Source organism: Aptenodytes forsteri, unplaced genomic scaffold, assembly GCF_000699145.1.
Source record: "Aptenodytes forsteri isolate BGI_AS27 unplaced genomic scaffold, ASM69914v1 Scaffold320, whole genome shotgun sequence".
NCBI lineage: Eukaryota > Metazoa > Chordata > Aves > Sphenisciformes > Spheniscidae > Aptenodytes > Aptenodytes forsteri.
In genome coordinates, this window is record NW_008794890.1 from 3,491,880 (window position 1) to 3,508,731 (window position 16,852).

Sequence of the window (16,852 nt, forward strand, 5' to 3'; positions counted from 1 at the left end):
GCAGAGCAGGACACGGCGCAGAGCAGGACACGGCGCGCTCTGCCACCCTTTTCTGTCCTGGGCGTGCTTCTGCAAGGCAGCCTGTTCTGGGTGTGCAGGCATGGAAAACCCCTTCACACGACAAGCGTGTCAGCCCTGCGGTCCCACAGGTTTTGCTAGGAGCAATCCCCTGTAGCAGCCAGGCTGGGTGGATGTCTCGTCCCACCCCAGTATGTGCCCAAGGAGGCCTAGGAAAAAGGCAAGGGGTGCTCCTCAGTCTGCTGCTGATCTATTACTCCCATTGCCTGAGCAGCAGAAATTTTGGACAAAGAGATACTCTTCATCTCCCAACAGGTTGGGGAGAGAGTGGGGCAGCCCATGCAGTGCCTTGGTGGGGCAGGTGGAGGGTCTCCTGTGTGCCACACAACCCCGACAGACAGACCCCGCTCAGCACCCCAGGGAGCGGTCCCTTTTGGGGAAGCTGAAGCCCTGGTGCCGCAGGGGCTGAGCCTGTTCCAGCGGGATTGTGCAAACTCAAACCCCGGTGTTTCTCTGCGAGACGAACTTGGTCCAAATCTCCACGGTGCACTTTGCACTCTGATTGTGGTGACCTCATGCTGGCTCCCTTGGCAGTGTTTAAAGTCCAGGGGAGAGGGGTGCTTGCCTGCCTCCTATGCACAACAGCTCGCTCCCACTCCTCCCTGCCTGTACATCTGCCTGGACAAAGGCTCTGGGGCCTGGATCTGGACTGCAGCATGCGCCTGCTTTTTGAGGCAGCGGTTCTGTGCCTGACCCTGGGCTTAGGGCAATGCACCGAGGAAACAACACAGGACAACACCGTCCACCAAGCTCCCCAAGCAGAGTTATCCTATTCAGACTGGGGTATCGAGGCCATCCGGAACAGCTTTGAAACAGTTAACAGCTACTTCGACTCCTTCTTGGAACTGCTTGGGGGAAAAAATGGCGTTTGTCAGTACAGATGTCGATACGGTAAGTGAACCTCACTCCTGCTGGCTCCTCTCTCCTTGCCCTTTCCCCTCTTTCCCCTTGTGTGGAAACTTGCAGCACTCTCCTTCCCCGAGACCACAACAGCTCCTATCCATGACCTGACGCCTGCTATGCTCAGCACAGAAAAGTCACTGCAGAGAGTCACAACTTCTTTGCTAGTGCCAGCACAGGGACACTGAACCCTCATTTTTGCCTCTCACCAAGAACAGTCTGATCTTGAAGCCACTGTGCTGTGTGTAAGGGGACAAGAGGAGAGGGGACAGGTTTTACAGGAAGGGCATATAGGTAACCAGGCTGCCCAGCTGCTTGGACCCCTGGAGAGAAGGACCAGGGTAGGCAGCGAGGCCCCGGAAGGGAGGACGAGCAGCCCGTGCAGACCTGAGTCAGAAGGGGTTGTTAGTATTGCCAGCGGCCCTAATCTCAGCAACCTTCGGAGTTTCATTATTCAGCAGTTGCGAGTTGGCTAATACTGTGGGCTGGAGGAGGGGAGATAACAGGAAGGTAAACAAGACCTGCTGTCACCATGGAGGAACCTTTAGTACTCAAGGTGGAATGAGGCAGCTGCCGCTTGCCTTGGACTTTAGAGCGATTTACCAAAAAGGAAGAGTTTGGTTTGTCCTGGGGGCAGAACAAAGGGGGTGACATCTCAGGGAGAGCAGGGCAGCAGGAGCACAGGGAGGGCAGGGGACTGGGCATGCAGAGCTGCAGCGGGGCAGGCCCCTGTGGTGCAGGTCTGTGGGGCGCTGGGCAGGCGGAGGCACAGGCAGCACCAGCCATCAGCAGGGTACCTGCTGAAACAACATGTTTGGGAACAGCAAGATTTCCTACAGACTATATCCTCTCCCCAGCCTCCTACAACTGTCCCCACAGCAATAACTGTCCTCTGTCACCTCAGCCTGCCCATCCACAACTGCCCGTCAGCCCTTTTCCCCCCAGCTTCATCCCACGTCCGTAGTGACGGCCTGGGCAAGATGCTTGTGAGCACAGTGGCGATTTCAACCCCTCTCCTTCCCTAAGCATTGGTTTTCATAGACACAGACTCCATGCTTTGGAGAAATCCCACCAACTCAGTTTCAGTCTGTATGCATCCCGTTTCTTCCAGAATGCGGGCTGCATGCTGCGCCTCTCCAGCCTGCACAGGGTTGTCTGTAATGCTCCCCCACAGATGCAGCCAGAGGGAAGCACGTCCCACCCCTTCCAGGCCAGCAGTGAGGGTGCCGGGAAAAACAGATGGTGCAGGGCTGGGACCCGAGCTCCCTGTCAGGGCGAGAGGGCAGATGGGCTACCCTTAGCCAAAGGGGGGCCACAAGGGGATTTTAAAATCAGCCTTAAAGTTGTTGGGGTTTTTTTGTTTTGTTTTTAAATAATGTGTACATATCTGTCCTCCTGCTCCTGCCAGCTCTGCTCCCCAGGCCCCATGCTAACAGCAAACAGGGAGCGGCAAGCCAGGCACCTCAGCCCCACGGACCTGCAGGGAGCCAGGCATCTCAGCCCATCACCTCAGCCCCACAGTGGCCCTGGTCCCTCAGCCCTGCAGCTTTAGTCCCTCAGCCCGGGGCCCCAGGGCACTCCCCAGCCAGGGCTGCCTCTCTGCAGCAGCTCAGGAGGGCCACAGCTGCTCTGTGGGGCCCATTGGTGGCAGTGTGCGCCCCAGGGTGCAGTGTCTGGAGGAGGAGACCCCCATGCACACCACGGCATTGCCCCAGCACACAGGATGAGGCCATTTGCCCATCAGGCAGCCCATCCCCAGGCCCACACTGTGGCAGCACCATGCTGTGTGTGACAACCTCCCTTTAGGTCCATACCATGCTCCAAATTCAGAGCAGAAAGGGACTTGCCCTTCTTAACATAGGGACTGAAATCCCTGGTAGTGGGCAAAATGTGGCTGGTACCGCAGTGTGCCCGAGGCAAGGTTTGGCGAGGCTGATATTCAGAGCTCATTTCAGGGAGTCTCAGGACTCACCAAGTCCTGGAGAAGTCGTTGCTCTTGGGCACATCCCAACGTTGGAGCTCTCCCTGCCCCTGTCCCCGCTGCCCTGGCCCTGCACTCTGGGCAGGGGGAAGAGCATCTCCACAGAGCACCGCAAATGCCTTCCTGCTCCCTCTGAGAGCATCGTGTGTCTTACTGGAGAAATGCTTTAGAAAGGAAAACAAACAAGCACATCGTCAGCCCTGTTCTCATCCTCTGCTGAACAACTCATTAATCACTGGCTGAAGGAGGAAACTATTGAAATGCTGCCCACACCCCTCCAAGGGTCTTGCTGGACCCTTCCAGGACCATTTGTCTGTGCTGGTCTCTAGCACAGACATTGCAAACTGCAAGTAGAGGGGATACAGGGATGATCCTAAACCAGTGAGACCAGGTGTCTGTGCCAAGAAGAATGAACACAAACCATCTTTACCGTCTTGCTGCTGAATCAGGACCTGATTGCTTTTTCTCCAGGCACGAAGCAAAAATTATGCCTTCTACGTTCTTTCATTTCATCCAAGAGACACCAATAATAGCTTATTTTGCCACTATAAAGGTCAGGACTCACCTGTGATTGCCACATCCATCTTCAGCTGAGCACGAAGCACTTGGCTGTTCTGGCTGTAAGACTCTCCTCCTGATTTTTCAGCAGCTAGTGAGGTCTGAAAACAACCAACTTGATGGATTACTCCCTTAAATCAGGATATTAGGGTTACACTAGCATTTGCTGACAAATATCTCCTCCTTACAAAATCTCTCTGGGTATCCCAAGGCAGGGAACAGCCTGAACAGCAAATCCCTTGATAGCTTCCTTCAGCTGCCTGGCCAGGCTGGACTTCAATGTTTTGCCCAGCATTTGGTCCTGAGGGGATTAAGGTGAGGAGGCACATCCAGGCTGTGGGAATAGAGCCTTCAAAGTCAGGCTCTCCAACACAGTGCTAAAAGGCTGCGGTAAGTATGGGCAACGTCTGCCCAAAGCCTGCTTGCCTGGGGCAGAGAAATAACAATGGACCACTCAAAACAGCAAGGAGCCCGAAGACCACCTGTTACCCAGAAATACATTCACTTCCCCCTGCCAGTGTACCAGTACTGCAGTGTCTGAGACCTCCTGCATCGCCAGCAGCTGTTCTAGCCAGCTGGCAGTTTTCCAGGCTCTTGGCACAGCTACAGCAGCCTGGAGTTATTAAAATGCATCAGGGAAACTCGCTTCCCATTAGAAACTCAACTTCAGTTCTCCTCTAAGGCCATGCCAACAAGGCAGTTGCCTGAAGTATATCTTCTTCCAAAGAACAGGCTTCCCCAGCAACGCTGTGCTTCTACACATCAGCATCGCTCTTCAGCGTGCTGCTGGGCAGGTCCTGCTGTGCTTGCAGCTGTCTTCTGGTATCTCTCCCCAGTGGTGGCCTGCAGCAAGCAGACAGACCACAACAGGCCCCTGGTGAAACACAGCTAGCAAAAGAGCCAGTGTGACCCACCAAGTCCCTTCCCCATCTCAGATGTGCCTGTAAGGATGGGCAAGCAATAAATGATAACGAGCACTGAGTCGATGCTCACGGTAGAGTCAGGAACACCTATTATTTCTGCTTTACTTTTGTTTTCCTGTTAGCTAGAAAACAAGATGCAGGAGAGAGATTAACTGTGGTGTCTTGGACTTTATCTAGCTGAGAAGGAGTTCACAAAGGTGCACTTTACAAATGATTAAGTTTTGTTTTTCAGAGAGGAGGGGGGCAGGTTTCCTACAAGGGCGTATCTTGAAGGCAGTTCAATGTTTTGTTGATCACAATTCTCATGTGAGGGTTGTTTTTTTTCTCAGGACAGCTTTCTAAGACATTATAATAGCTGTAACTTCAGCTTAATGGAAGGTTTTCTCTGGAAACTCAGTTATCTCCATGTTCCCAGACAGTCTCCTACTCTGACTTGCCACCTTATCCCATTAACTGACAATGTGCTGCAGGAACATAACTTATCATCAGTATTACAAGCAAGCCATTAAAATTTGACCCCATCCTGCAAAATCCACCTTGGATTTTGAACTTTCCTCTGCCTCCTACCTCAGTTCAGGAACATTTGAATTCTGAGTCCCAATTCTCACCCCCTTCCAAAAGAGCAATTAGGCTGTGAATTGCACCAAGACCTGGGTGCAGCCCTCCTCTCATTATATTGCTTGGGAGCCTTGGGTTATAGATTCAGCCCATATATAGACATAATTCCTTCTCTCTATAGCATAACCACCAAAATAATATAATGTGCAATATGTCATGAACTCAGAAATTACCTTGCATCAGCACACCTCAACAGACTTAACTTGTGTTTTGGGGCGAAGATAATCCTATAATGATGGTGTGCTGCAACCAACTGATTTGTGCTCTTTGTCTACTGTTAACTCAGCTCTACCTATGCAAAATAACAATACTTTCTGCACCTGAAAATTACATCTGGAGCATGAAGCAGATCTGACCTATTCAAAAGGGGCCAAAAAGGTAGAAACGCAGTAGTAACTGCTGTACTGAGAAATACCTTCCCACACAAATGCCATCACCCGGTGGTAAGGTCAACTAGAGACCTTTATCTTGGCTTGCAGACAGCTAAATCCTTGGTGCATACTGCATTTCTGTAGGATTGGAGAAAATTGGCTATTGGTGCCTCACAGCTGGACAGGATTTCAGTTTGTTGGCTATTTAAACAAAACCGCTCTGGCAATTTTTAATTTAGAAGGTGCTGGGAACATTCCTACGTAAGACCTTTTGAGGCATTCGGCTGTGAGGTCTTCTCAAGAACACAGTACATTTATGGCTATATTAACCACCAGTACTTTAGGTACCTCGACAGAAGAAAGGGGAGAAGCGTCTTAAATGGTTATCACTGCTGACAAGAAGAAAACAGTAGAAATTGAGTTTAAAAGAACCCAACCCTGCCTGAAGGGCTAAATTAGATCTATTTTATGTCTATACAAATTCTCTAGCGGTGCTCAGGGAAGCAGTAACTTAACCCTAGAGGTGATGGACTTACAGAAGGCTCAACTCACACATGTTTTTGTTGGAGCATTCACACAGCTTACAAAGTTTTCCCAGAGCAGCGTTCAAATGTCTTGTTTTAATGCCTCACTCTGCATTTGAGATCTCCCTTTTATAAACCCAGCTGGGACAGAAACAGAACAAGCACTGAACACACATCAAGGGACAATACAGAGAAACCCAACTCCATGAGGGGCAGTCTCCACGACTTCTCCAGGGGAGAATCCTCTTTAAACAAGCTCCTTGCACAGCGGGGTCAAGGCACAGAAGCAGCCTGGTGACTCGTCCTTCCCAAACAGGAGGTGTTAGGTTAGATGGAGATTGGGAGTTGAGGTAGGTATGAGAGAAAGGATGAGACAGGGCAGGGAATAGACAGATCTCCTTTCCACATGGACAGTTTCCACCCCAACCCTGGGCGCCCACCCCTCACACCCAGAGCACTCTGTCAGCCATGCACAAAGCCCCAGGATGGGCTGGCAGGCAGACAGGAGGGCTTGCACACCTTCAAAGCAAAGTAAAACAGATTAAATTGCTGCTGAAGCTTCTGTTAGCTGACTGTCTGCTGGACTTTTTCTACATTGGGTAAATAATTATTCACGGAGGAAATTCTCGCTCCTCTATGCATATTAAGCAGCATACTAAGGGGAAGGCAGAGATAAAGGCATAACAACTACTTGCAAAACATGGCAGTGCATCACCACGTGCAGAAAATGGACCAAGACAACCTCCTACTCAGAGCAAGATCAGACATGCAAGGCCTAGCATAGTTTTGCAGAGATCCACAGCTCACTGACACTCTGAGAGTGAACTGAGGATGGAAAGAAATCCCCTTGCTAAGCTAGTAGTTTAGCTAGTAGTTTCGTGGAGGAGTTAAAACACATCTGGGTGATCCCAGCTGTGCAGAGCTCTCAGGAAGCATGTGAAAAAGCTCCTAGGAGATTTGGGAGGTCTAAGGCACTAGCTCTAGCATGGGGGGCTGCTCATCTGCAAAACCCCATGCTGCAAAGAGGGACTTGCCCATTTGTAAGAGCTGGGGAGAGTCCCAGACCTAGGGACTGGACTCAGACCAGTTTAAACATTTGAGAAGCACTGAGGACCCAGTTCACACACAACACAGTGCTCCCATGGCCAAGCCAGAGGAGGTATGAGCTAAGTCAGGCTCTAGAGACTTGACAGAACTGATCTGAGAGCAGGGCCAGTGTTTCAGCCAGCTCTAGTACCTATCCTTCACTCCCTGCATCTCCTGGAGGAAAATGAAGTGTTTGGGGATGCAGACCAGAGGGGAGCTGCCTGACACTCCTTGCTTTTTGGTGCTACTCTTGGGAAGATCGGCTTTCCTAACATTTTTCCTTTCTTTCTCAGGGAAGGCTCCAATGCCACGACCTCACTACAAACCCCAAGAACCCAACGGCTGTAGCTCCTATTTTCTGGGGCTCAAGGTACCCGAAAGTGTATGTACTGCCACACCCACCATTCCCAAATGATGCAATTCTCTAATCACAGTAACCAGCTAATAATATTGGGGAGGGAAAAGGCTTAGCTGTACTATGCGCCGACTGTGTGATGGCTTCTCTTCAGAGTGGAAGCCAGAGCTCTGGAAAAGGGAGGAAATATCACTTATGTAGTGCTAGGGGACAAGCTATCTGCCTGGGACTGCCAAAAGACATGGCTGCCTGCCGACAGCAAGGTGAACATGTCAGTCTGAGCACTGCCTAACTTACTGTCAGTCAGGAAGGCATTAAGATCTCAGCTGCTGGTGGCAGCGAAATAGGAATCACATAGACAAGAGTTACATTTACGAAGGACTGGCCTGTTGCTCTGGTTGTCTCAGTAGGTACCAAAAGAGAAAGTTTACTGAGCAGGTTAGCACTAGAAGAAGAAAAGGGGGTACCTGGCCAAGCAGAGCACCAGTGTGGAGAAACACATTTTTATCAAGGCCCTGATCAATCCCGCGCCCTTGTGATAGGACTAGGAACACGTTCAATGCTGGGCAGCTCAGTGACATAGTATAATGTGCAAACAGCAGTACTTGAATGCATTCTCCATACCTGGCCCTTCATCCCCTCCCATGCTTTTGGCCTCTGCCAAGCACTGAAATAAACCTGCAGGCTTTAATACTGCACTCACTTGTTATTTTAAAGGCAATTAATGAAATCATATTGGAATCACCAGGAGAAGCACTCCCAGGAAGCTTTAAGAGCAGGAATTACTGTTTAGCTTATGCTTTACTGCTGCCCATGAAGTGTGCAGCAATTAGGCAGATTCCTGCTCTGAAAAACCCTCTCTTTACAGCCCATTTTTCATGTTAGATCAGTTCCTTAAATGACATTTCATTGCAAACCTTGTGGGCATTTCTGCAGTACCTCCTCCTTATGCAGGCGGTCATGAGCACTGAGCACAAGGAAGAAAAAACTCATCTCCTAAATATTACATGAGGAAGGCCAGAAAGAGGAAGAATTTATAACAAGCTAATGAGTCCAGTCTCTCCAGGAGACAGGCCTTCTGCCCCATCACCCCCATGGTTATTATCTAAGCTTGCTGTTTATCTCCAAGCGAGCAGAACTCCCCTGATCAAGCTGTATTTGTCCTTGGCCTTGCAAGCACATCTGTGAGAAATAAGGCATTAATAACACTTATAGCAGATTTATTAGGCCAAGAAGCAGGGCTTGTCAGGTTGTGGGAAAATGAGGAAAGAGAAAATGGGCCTTTGCCCCTGCTAGTGAGGACAGAAAGCTTTCCGGTGAGCTCTGACAAATGAGAACTAGCAAATGGTCATGGAGGGGGCACCCACCTTTCTACCAGAAGTTAATCCCCTGTGACAGACAGAGGAGAAGGGAATGTGGTCTATCCTGCATTGGACCTGCATTACTGTCACCACTTTCTTTACATGGTGAGGGAGAAGCATGTTCTCCCTCCTGCTGTCCAGCTATCGGGGGTAGCTTCTGGAGAAGCAGCCAGCTGGGCTCTGCAAAACCTCACCCAGTTGCAGCTGTTTGAGTCTGAGGCCAGGAGGCAGCCACGGGACACTTCTTTTCTCTTTTTCCCCAGCTAGATTTGGGCATCCCTGCCATGACCAAGTGCTGTAACCAGCTGGACATTTGTTACGACACCTGCGGGGCCAACAAATACCGCTGCGATGCCAAGTTCCGCTGGTGCCTCCACTCCATCTGCTCCGACCTCAAGCGCAGCCTCGGGTTCGTCTCCAAGGTGGAAGGTAGGCTTCCCAGCTTGCATCCCCTGCGGAGGGAACAAGCGATGGCAGGGAGGGGAGAGTGTGGACAGGGAGCCCTTTACTTGCCAAAAGAAACAAAATTCTGCAGTAGGGAGCAGCACATCTGTCCTGTGCTTGTCACAGATGGGTCAGAGCTGAGTGAGAACACATGGTTCTGAGATCTGCACACACACACACACTTCTGTCCCAAGACTGGACACCTAGAATTATTTACATTTGGAAAACATTACAAAACACATGTGGAAAGAAGAAAAAAACCCAACAAACAACCCCTAGAAGCAATTCCGTTCAACCCTTGGATGCCCTCCCTGAGAGTTCAAACACCTTCACTGGAGATCAAAAAGCCTTCCAGAGCCAGTAAGCCACACACTTAAACTTGTATGTGGCCAAGGGCCAACAAACTGGGAGAGCCAAGGACAGGGGCTCTCTGGGATCTGGTTCACAGATAAGAGGTGGCGATGGCACCAGGGACACACCACAGTGTGGGTGGTGGTTCATCCATTGCAGGGAAGATCTGGATTGCTCAGAAGCCCTCGTGCTAACAAAGCTCTAGTCATGTGTCAGCAGCTCGAGAGCCACCCTGGGGCCCAATTTTTAAAGCCTCAGTCTGCAAGTTTGAGAAGAGCTTTTTGGTAAAGGCTGCATTTGGTAACCTCTATGAAGGTTATGCATGTGATAGGCCAAGCCTGCCTCTTGATCCTCTGTGCCAACAACAAGCACCTCTGCACTGTGTGGGGAGGGGGAAACATCTACCCTGCCACTGCCAGAGGTAAGCCATGGCAGGAAAGCCTCCCCGAGGCTGCTCCTCCTAAGGCCATTTCAGAGCATCCCCATCCTCTGTAAGGCAGGTACCTATTTCTTGCAGAGGGGCTGTGTGACAGTAATGCAGGACAGGCAGAGATAACACTTACCAACGGCAGGTAACACTGAAACAGTTAAAGATATTTACAGATCTGGTCTGAAAACCTGGCAGAGCCCTTGAGAACAGCCCATTCCCAAAGCCAAATAAAACTCTGGTGGTGCTGCTGAGTTTCTCACAGCTAACTGCAGCCAGCCCCTCTGGGTTCATCCCGCTGCCAATAGCCTGTTGTAAGGTACAGTTAAGTATGCATTTGTTTTCTAAAGGTGCAGCCTGATTAGGACACACGGGCAAGTCTGCCTAACACCAGTACTAGTGCAGATGGCTTTCTACCTTGTCACAGATAAATCTTTAGAAAGAGTGTCCAGACCAGCAAGAGAAAACAAAGACGTGGACTGAGATATAAGTGCTACAGGCCAAGTACAGTCAATCTTTCATGGTCACCTTTATCTACAGGTCCTCGTGCAGCCAACCTCTTCCTATCTCTTCAGATTTTCCCCTGCCAATTTTTCAGATCCCTCCTCTTCCCTTTCTGCCTGCAGCAGTGAGGCCAACAGACAGATCCTAGGGAGTTAAGGTGGAGCAGAGCCCACACTCCTTGGCCAAGCCAAGCCACCTCTGCCTATAGTCAAGCAGGACTAGATTCCTCAGCATCTCTGACTTGGTTGCCGCAGGAGGCACAAGTGTCGCTAACACAAACCTCTGAACCATCCTCTACTCCTCTTGCCTTGTGCTCTATACCTGCCACTCCCTGTCCTCAGGGCTGCTCTGAGCAGCTCCTGTCACACAGTCCTCCTCCTCCACTGCCATCCCAGCTCTTATCTGGGATCCTTTCCACTGAGTCACCGGGAGTTCAGAGAAAGCAGGCAGGGGAAGAGCAGCTGCACTCCCCTCACGTGGGCACAAACATCCCAGCTGCAGCAGTGCCAGTTAACCAAAGCCTCGATTTCCCCACTGACTCAACTACAGCCTCTCCAACACCTGCCAGCCGAGCAGACTCCTAAAGCAGCAGGAGCAGAACAAGGTGATCAGAGAGACTGAGACAGGAGAAGACAGTCCCAAAGGCAGGGCCTTCCCAAATCTATTACGCGTGCGAGCAATCAATGTTAGTGCCAGTGAGTAAACCCTAAAAGACCTGGTATTAACCTATTTATTTATTGACAAGCAACTTTGGGCCTGTGTTTTGGGAAGAGGAGGGGCTAGGAGTCAGACAGACCATATCAACAGCTCCACTGCTGCAACCACAGTAGGATTTTTCATGCTGGCTGGCAGCTGGCATCGTAACTCCCAAAAAGCAGAAAAGGTTGGTTAGTAGTGGCTATAGGCAACTGTGGGGAGAGGGAGACGGGAAGGACAGTGCTGTGGAGGTCTTCTGGGAAATCTGCTTGGTAAACAGTGCTATCTGCAGTGCCCCAAATGATCCATCAACCAGAAAAGCCCAAGAGAGGCAAGAAAGGAGGGAGATTAGGGGGGAGAGAAGTTAGTGCCAGATTGGTGCCACCCTAGGGAGAAAAGAGCCCTCAGTTCAGCAGAAGGGAACCTCTGGATTTATAAAAATGCAATACCCAGAGAGAAAAAGACAGCCCACGCTTCCAACTGCAAATACCACACAACTCAGCGCAGGGCTCAGGCTAGGGTGCTTTCACTTGTTACTTACCTGCCTGATCTTTTCCTTCTCCGCAGCTTGTGAATCTGTCGCAGACACAGTGTTCAATGCCGTCTGGACCCTGGGCTGCCGGCCCTTCATGAACAGCCAAAGGAGCGCCTGCATTTGCAACGAGGAAGAACGAGATGAATTGTGAGGAAGAGCAGATTCCCGGCCTCCATGAGCCTGCTGCCAAGCGTCCCCACTGCAGCACAGTGATTTCTATGAGTCCTCTGGCCTAGCACGGGATGGGGGGACCTGGGCCAAGCAATACACATCAACTACAGCTTTTGGGCAGCGGGCAGCAAAAGGGGAGACAGCCTGTGGATATAGGGCAGTGATGCCTGCTGTCCACCACAGATGCAGTTCAACAGCCCTACCCCTTTCCAAGTCCATCAGCCTGAATGATCCGATGCCAATTTTCTCTACAGACTCATCAGGAGAGGCAAGCAGGATGCAGCGCTGGTTATAAACAAGGGGCTTCACTTGTCTGTTTGCCTTAGACACACACGTATTAGCTTCCCCCGCCCCTTAACTCTCTAATTTGCAGTGCAAGGCATTAGGTTTCTGCAACCCCTGAAAATCCCAGTCCATGGACACACTATCTACATTTTTTCACCACTGGTGACAGACTGAGGAAGAGGGGTAATTTGCTTTCAGTATGTTGCTCACACCCATCCCTGACATTTTCCATCCTATCATTACACACCCTGACAACCCTGCTTATTTAAATACTTGGTGGATCCTGAAACGATTTAAAACATCCAGGGACTTGGTAAGCATGAGAAGGACTTTAAGTGTTTATGATGCAGGCACAATTCATATTTGGGCAGAAGGGGACCAAAGCCCATCACGTCTGAGATGTGAAATCACAGCAGTCTCCCACAGTCTCCGGAGAGGAAGCTGCTTTTCTCTTGCGGTGTCATCCAGATCTATTTAATTATTTTCCTCCTATATCATTTAACAAAGCTTTTCCCTTAGGATCCCTTTTTACACAAAATGGCTGGGTATCCACCTCCATCTTTTGCACGAGGGAAACAGGAGGCTCACAGTTGCCTTGGATGAGATATTCAAAATCCTGGAGGCTTATCTGTCAGGTGGTAGGGCTTACATGCTACCTCTGTGGGACAGAGACACTGCCAGCTGAGGAGCGATCAGCAGCCTCAGACGGCATTCTTTCTAAAACATGGTTAATACTTCCGTCTGCTATCGGGAGATTTTATTGCAAGCAGAATTAGAATTTAAAGCGGTGTATGGAATTTCATCTACATATAACATCTGCAGACAGCTTTCATCTGTGTTTCTTGTTGAAAGAAAGTTGCTACTGGGTGCGCGTGCCATGCCACATAAATACTTTAGCGTCTTCTGCAAACATATTTATGGTTATGTTCTTCCATCTGCCACAAAAAAGTTAAGGCTACAGAAAGGTGGTTTAACAAGAATGGAAGGAGTCTGTCTTAGTTACTTTTCTTCTAGATTGTGTTTAAATGCATGCATAAAGCTATAAATTATTTAAGCCCCGTATTCCTGTTCTTGCCAGTCATCTTTGCTTTACAGTGAACAGCAATGAGACATTCATCTGGCCCCAGATAGATTGAAACAACAAGAGCCCACCATTATAAGACCAGGAAAATGGAAGTGACCGCATGAAGGCTACTGGGATGTTTTCCATTAAAGAGAACCTTAATTTACACTGATCAGATGCCATGACATCCTTTCCTAGCTGTGCTAATGCACTCTCACTGGAGAGTGAATACCGCATTGCAAAGGTTCATCGCAGTGTGTGTCTATCAGAGCATAAGGACAATCTGATTATCCGTCTAAGAAACACATATTTTTGGCTAGGGATGGGAAGGAAATGTTCCTCGTTCCAGACACTTTCCAAACTTTGTATTTCATTGCTGAAATGGTGCCTGTTGCCAGTTTTAAACGTGAGCGTACTCTTATGATTAAATGACACAATTAAAAAAAAAAAAAAAAAAAAAATCTATCTTGTCTACACTCAGTAGCCGACTGGCTGGCAAATGTCTTAAAGCATTTTATAGTTCAAGTGATATCAGATTAAAGCCAGGCCAAGTAACTGATGACAGATGATGATATACACTGGAGACATTGAAGGGTTCTGAACAAAATCTCTCTATCCGCACGCTGATGCTTTGGAGACACCACTAATATAAATCATAATTTCTTCATGCTTTCCACCATTCATCCCAAAACACTACAGACGGCTGCATGCAGGGCAGCTACTGAATAAGTGCATTTTTCACTACAAAGTTAAGCTGTGGTAATCTGAAAAACCCCATGAGCAGCTCTACAAGCAAACTTTTGAACCTTCAAGTGGTGGCAGTGACTCAAAAAACCCACCACATAATCCTGCGTAGGAGAAAACAGCGCATGAACTACAGTAAAACTTCTGCAGCCAAACTAAAAATTGCTTCCCCTCCGTGCCGCTCCTGCTACTCAGTGGTGTACAGCCACTGAAGCAGCTGATCACGGGACTCTCCAGGTCAATGCACAAACCCTGGGTCATCTTCATCTCCACCCTGCTCTGAACAGGAAGAAGACACTGTGCTCACCCGATGGCTTCCTGTTGACTTTGTGTATTGGCAGGATTATTTGCAACTCTTGCTGATGTTCAACCCATTCAGCCAGCGTGCCCTCTCCTAGTAATGGTTCTTCAAACAGCAATCTCTGTGTTTCTGCTGAGGACATAAAAGCAGGGACTAGGATGGCAGGTAATAGGTGTTTACTCCTGGACATCCGATGTTCAGACTTTCACTTTACATCCTAAGAGAGAATGAGGTGGGGCCAGCCAGAACACCAACCGCACCCGTCGGGCAGCACTGATGCAGCTCGGACTTTGAACTACAACTGGCAGTGCTGGTCGGACCCTCGGGAGCACTGGTGGGGTATGGTGCCTTCTTGCACACGCACTGCCTGCTTGTGCAGGGCGTTTTGCTCCCACTCTGTGGCGTGGCAGATTAAATTGAACAGACACAAATCCCTTGGCTCTCAGATGAGTTTGGCCTTTGATTTCATGTCCAGGCTGTAATGCTGACAAAGACGACAAATGGAAGCAAGAGGTAAACTGGGGAGAGCTAAAAGACTTTGAAAAATGGTTTTGTTTGTGCCTAGGAGGCATGCCCTCCACATCAGAGGAGGAATGGCCACAGGGCAGTGGCAGATAGTAGACCTACTATCCTGCTTGCAGAGCAAACTAAACACCTTCCCAGACTGCTCCATTCACATGGCCACACAAACCAGTGTTTCCTCCTCATTACTCTTACAGATTATTTAAGTAAAAAGCTTCAGAGCGGAAAGGCTGCTTTGTATGAATTTGTCAGGAAGAACCAAATAATGTGCACAATAACTGAAATAAGCTAGAAAATTAACCTCTCCCCCCACCACTCCCCCACGTCCCTTTGAGATGAACAAAAAACACCAGTTGCCTCTCCAGAAGGCACCAGCTAATTAATTTCATCTCCCAGCTCTTGTTTTATCAAAACAAGTATATTTAGCAGAGGCTGCCTGAACAAACAAGTGACAGCGGGAAATTGCCCGTGTGGTCCTAATGCAGACGTGAATCAGCAGAAGCAGGAGACGCATGGCAATGCAAGAAGGAGACTTCTTCATTTCTTTTTCTTTCTCATATGGTTAGATAAAATATGAAAAGTATCGTTACACTTATACCTACTTATCATCATAGAAACATTTTCATTTATTCTAACATACACATGTGCACACACGTATTCCCAAATTGGAAAAGCAGCCATGAAGCCATTTAGAAAAATCATGAAACTCCCAGCCCATCAAATGCCCACTCCTCACTGGAATTTCAGTCACCAGAAGAAATAAATCTGTGAAATGGAATATTGCTGAGGTGATTTGTGACTCCTTTCTAAATGGTCCCTTCAAGCGGACTCCCCATCCATTTGAGAGCAGCAACAAATTTTGGCCTTGGCAGCAATTTGGCTGCTTCCAACCAAAGTAGAAAATGGGTAATGCAGACTGGGGGGGGCTTCCAGCGCACCTCCAAACACACAGGACAGAGCTGCACACTGTGAAACTTCTTGCAGAAAACCTCACGAACACACTGCGGTGCCACAGCCAGCGGTGGAGATGGATCCTTCCTCTCTCACCCTCCAGCCCTGCCTCTCCTACTTTGTCCTTCACCGCTTGCTCCTTCCTTTCACACCACATCTCTCATCCTTCGCCACACAGCGCTCCTGCTCCTGAATGAAGCCCAGAGGAGCCCGAGCTGATCATCCACTTTATTTTCTTTGGAAGGAGTTTGACGGCCCAAAGGGATTCCTGACAAGCATGATGCTGCCACCATCACCAGTAATTGCGTCTCTAGCCAGCTCTCACCCACCAGGAGACTGCGAATGCACAGAGTCACTCAAACAAGGCTGCCATGTCTCCTGTCACCAGGCTCACTGGGGACAACCTACCCACGTTACAAATGATTGCTATAAATACTTAATGTGCGTTCCTCTAATCCCTTTGTCAGAGCCACAGCCTCTCTAGACCAGGGTAATGCATTTCAACTTTCAAACAAAGACTTGGTAGTGGCACGCTGGTGGGGGGATGTTTATAGATGTTTAATGGTCTTTTTCTTACAATCAAGGTGCTAGAGCACTTAAGAAAGGCACCACATTTTTGATGGGGGGAGAAGAGGGAGAACAATAATGATACACCAAATACAAGAGGAAAAACTGTTAAACTGCATGCAATTATCAAAAGACACTAAAAAAATCAAGTTTTATTAAATACCTTTTACTATTTAAAAATAACAATTAAATGTGCCTGTGATCAATCTGAGCTTTAGCTGCCTGTAATGACAACTGTTTTATAGGTCCAAGGAGCTTACACATTATGAGATATATATTTTTATACGTTTTTATTAACGGTCATCCAAAATCTGAAAGCTTCAGCATCATTCACAGAACTGCATAGCAAGCACGTTCAGCTACGATACTATTTGTATTGTCTGATGAAAGAAGGGCTTGAATAACGTTTGTTTAGTCAAGGATAAACAGTCCTGTGGAGCCTGCAGGCGGATGCAGGGAAAGACAAAGTCGTGTAGCGCTTCAGGCCTGCAAAGCAAGGGTTGTTGGGAAGAAACGCAGGTAAAAACCAAACTGTT

The 16,852-nt window shown here is 48.9% G+C and overlaps 1 protein-coding gene across 1 annotated transcript; it reads left to right on the top strand.

Moving 5' to 3' along the window:
- Positions 1 to 734: 734 nt before the first annotated feature.
- On the top strand, positions 735 to 11,863 carry PLA2G12B (phospholipase A2 group XIIB). Its single transcript, XM_009275089.1, has 4 exons — positions 735 to 969; positions 7,333 to 7,421; positions 9,019 to 9,184; positions 11,745 to 11,863. The coding sequence occupies exons 1-4, from the start codon at positions 735 to 737 to the stop codon at positions 11,861 to 11,863; spliced, it is 609 nt and encodes a 202-aa protein (XP_009273364.1).
- Positions 11,864 to 16,852: the final 4,989 nt, after the last annotated feature.

Coding starts and splice junctions, on each gene's coding strand:
- PLA2G12B (XM_009275089.1), top strand. CDS start 735: ATGCGCCTGCTTTTTGAGGCAGCGGTTCTGTGCCTGACCCTGGGCTTA. Junction 970..7,332: donor TCAGTACAGATGTCGATACG/GTAAGTGAACCT, acceptor TTTCTTTCTCAG/GGAAGGCTCCAATGCCACGA. Junction 7,422..9,018: donor GGCTCAAGGTACCCGAAAGT/GTATGTACTGCC, acceptor CTTTTTCCCCAG/CTAGATTTGGGCATCCCTGC.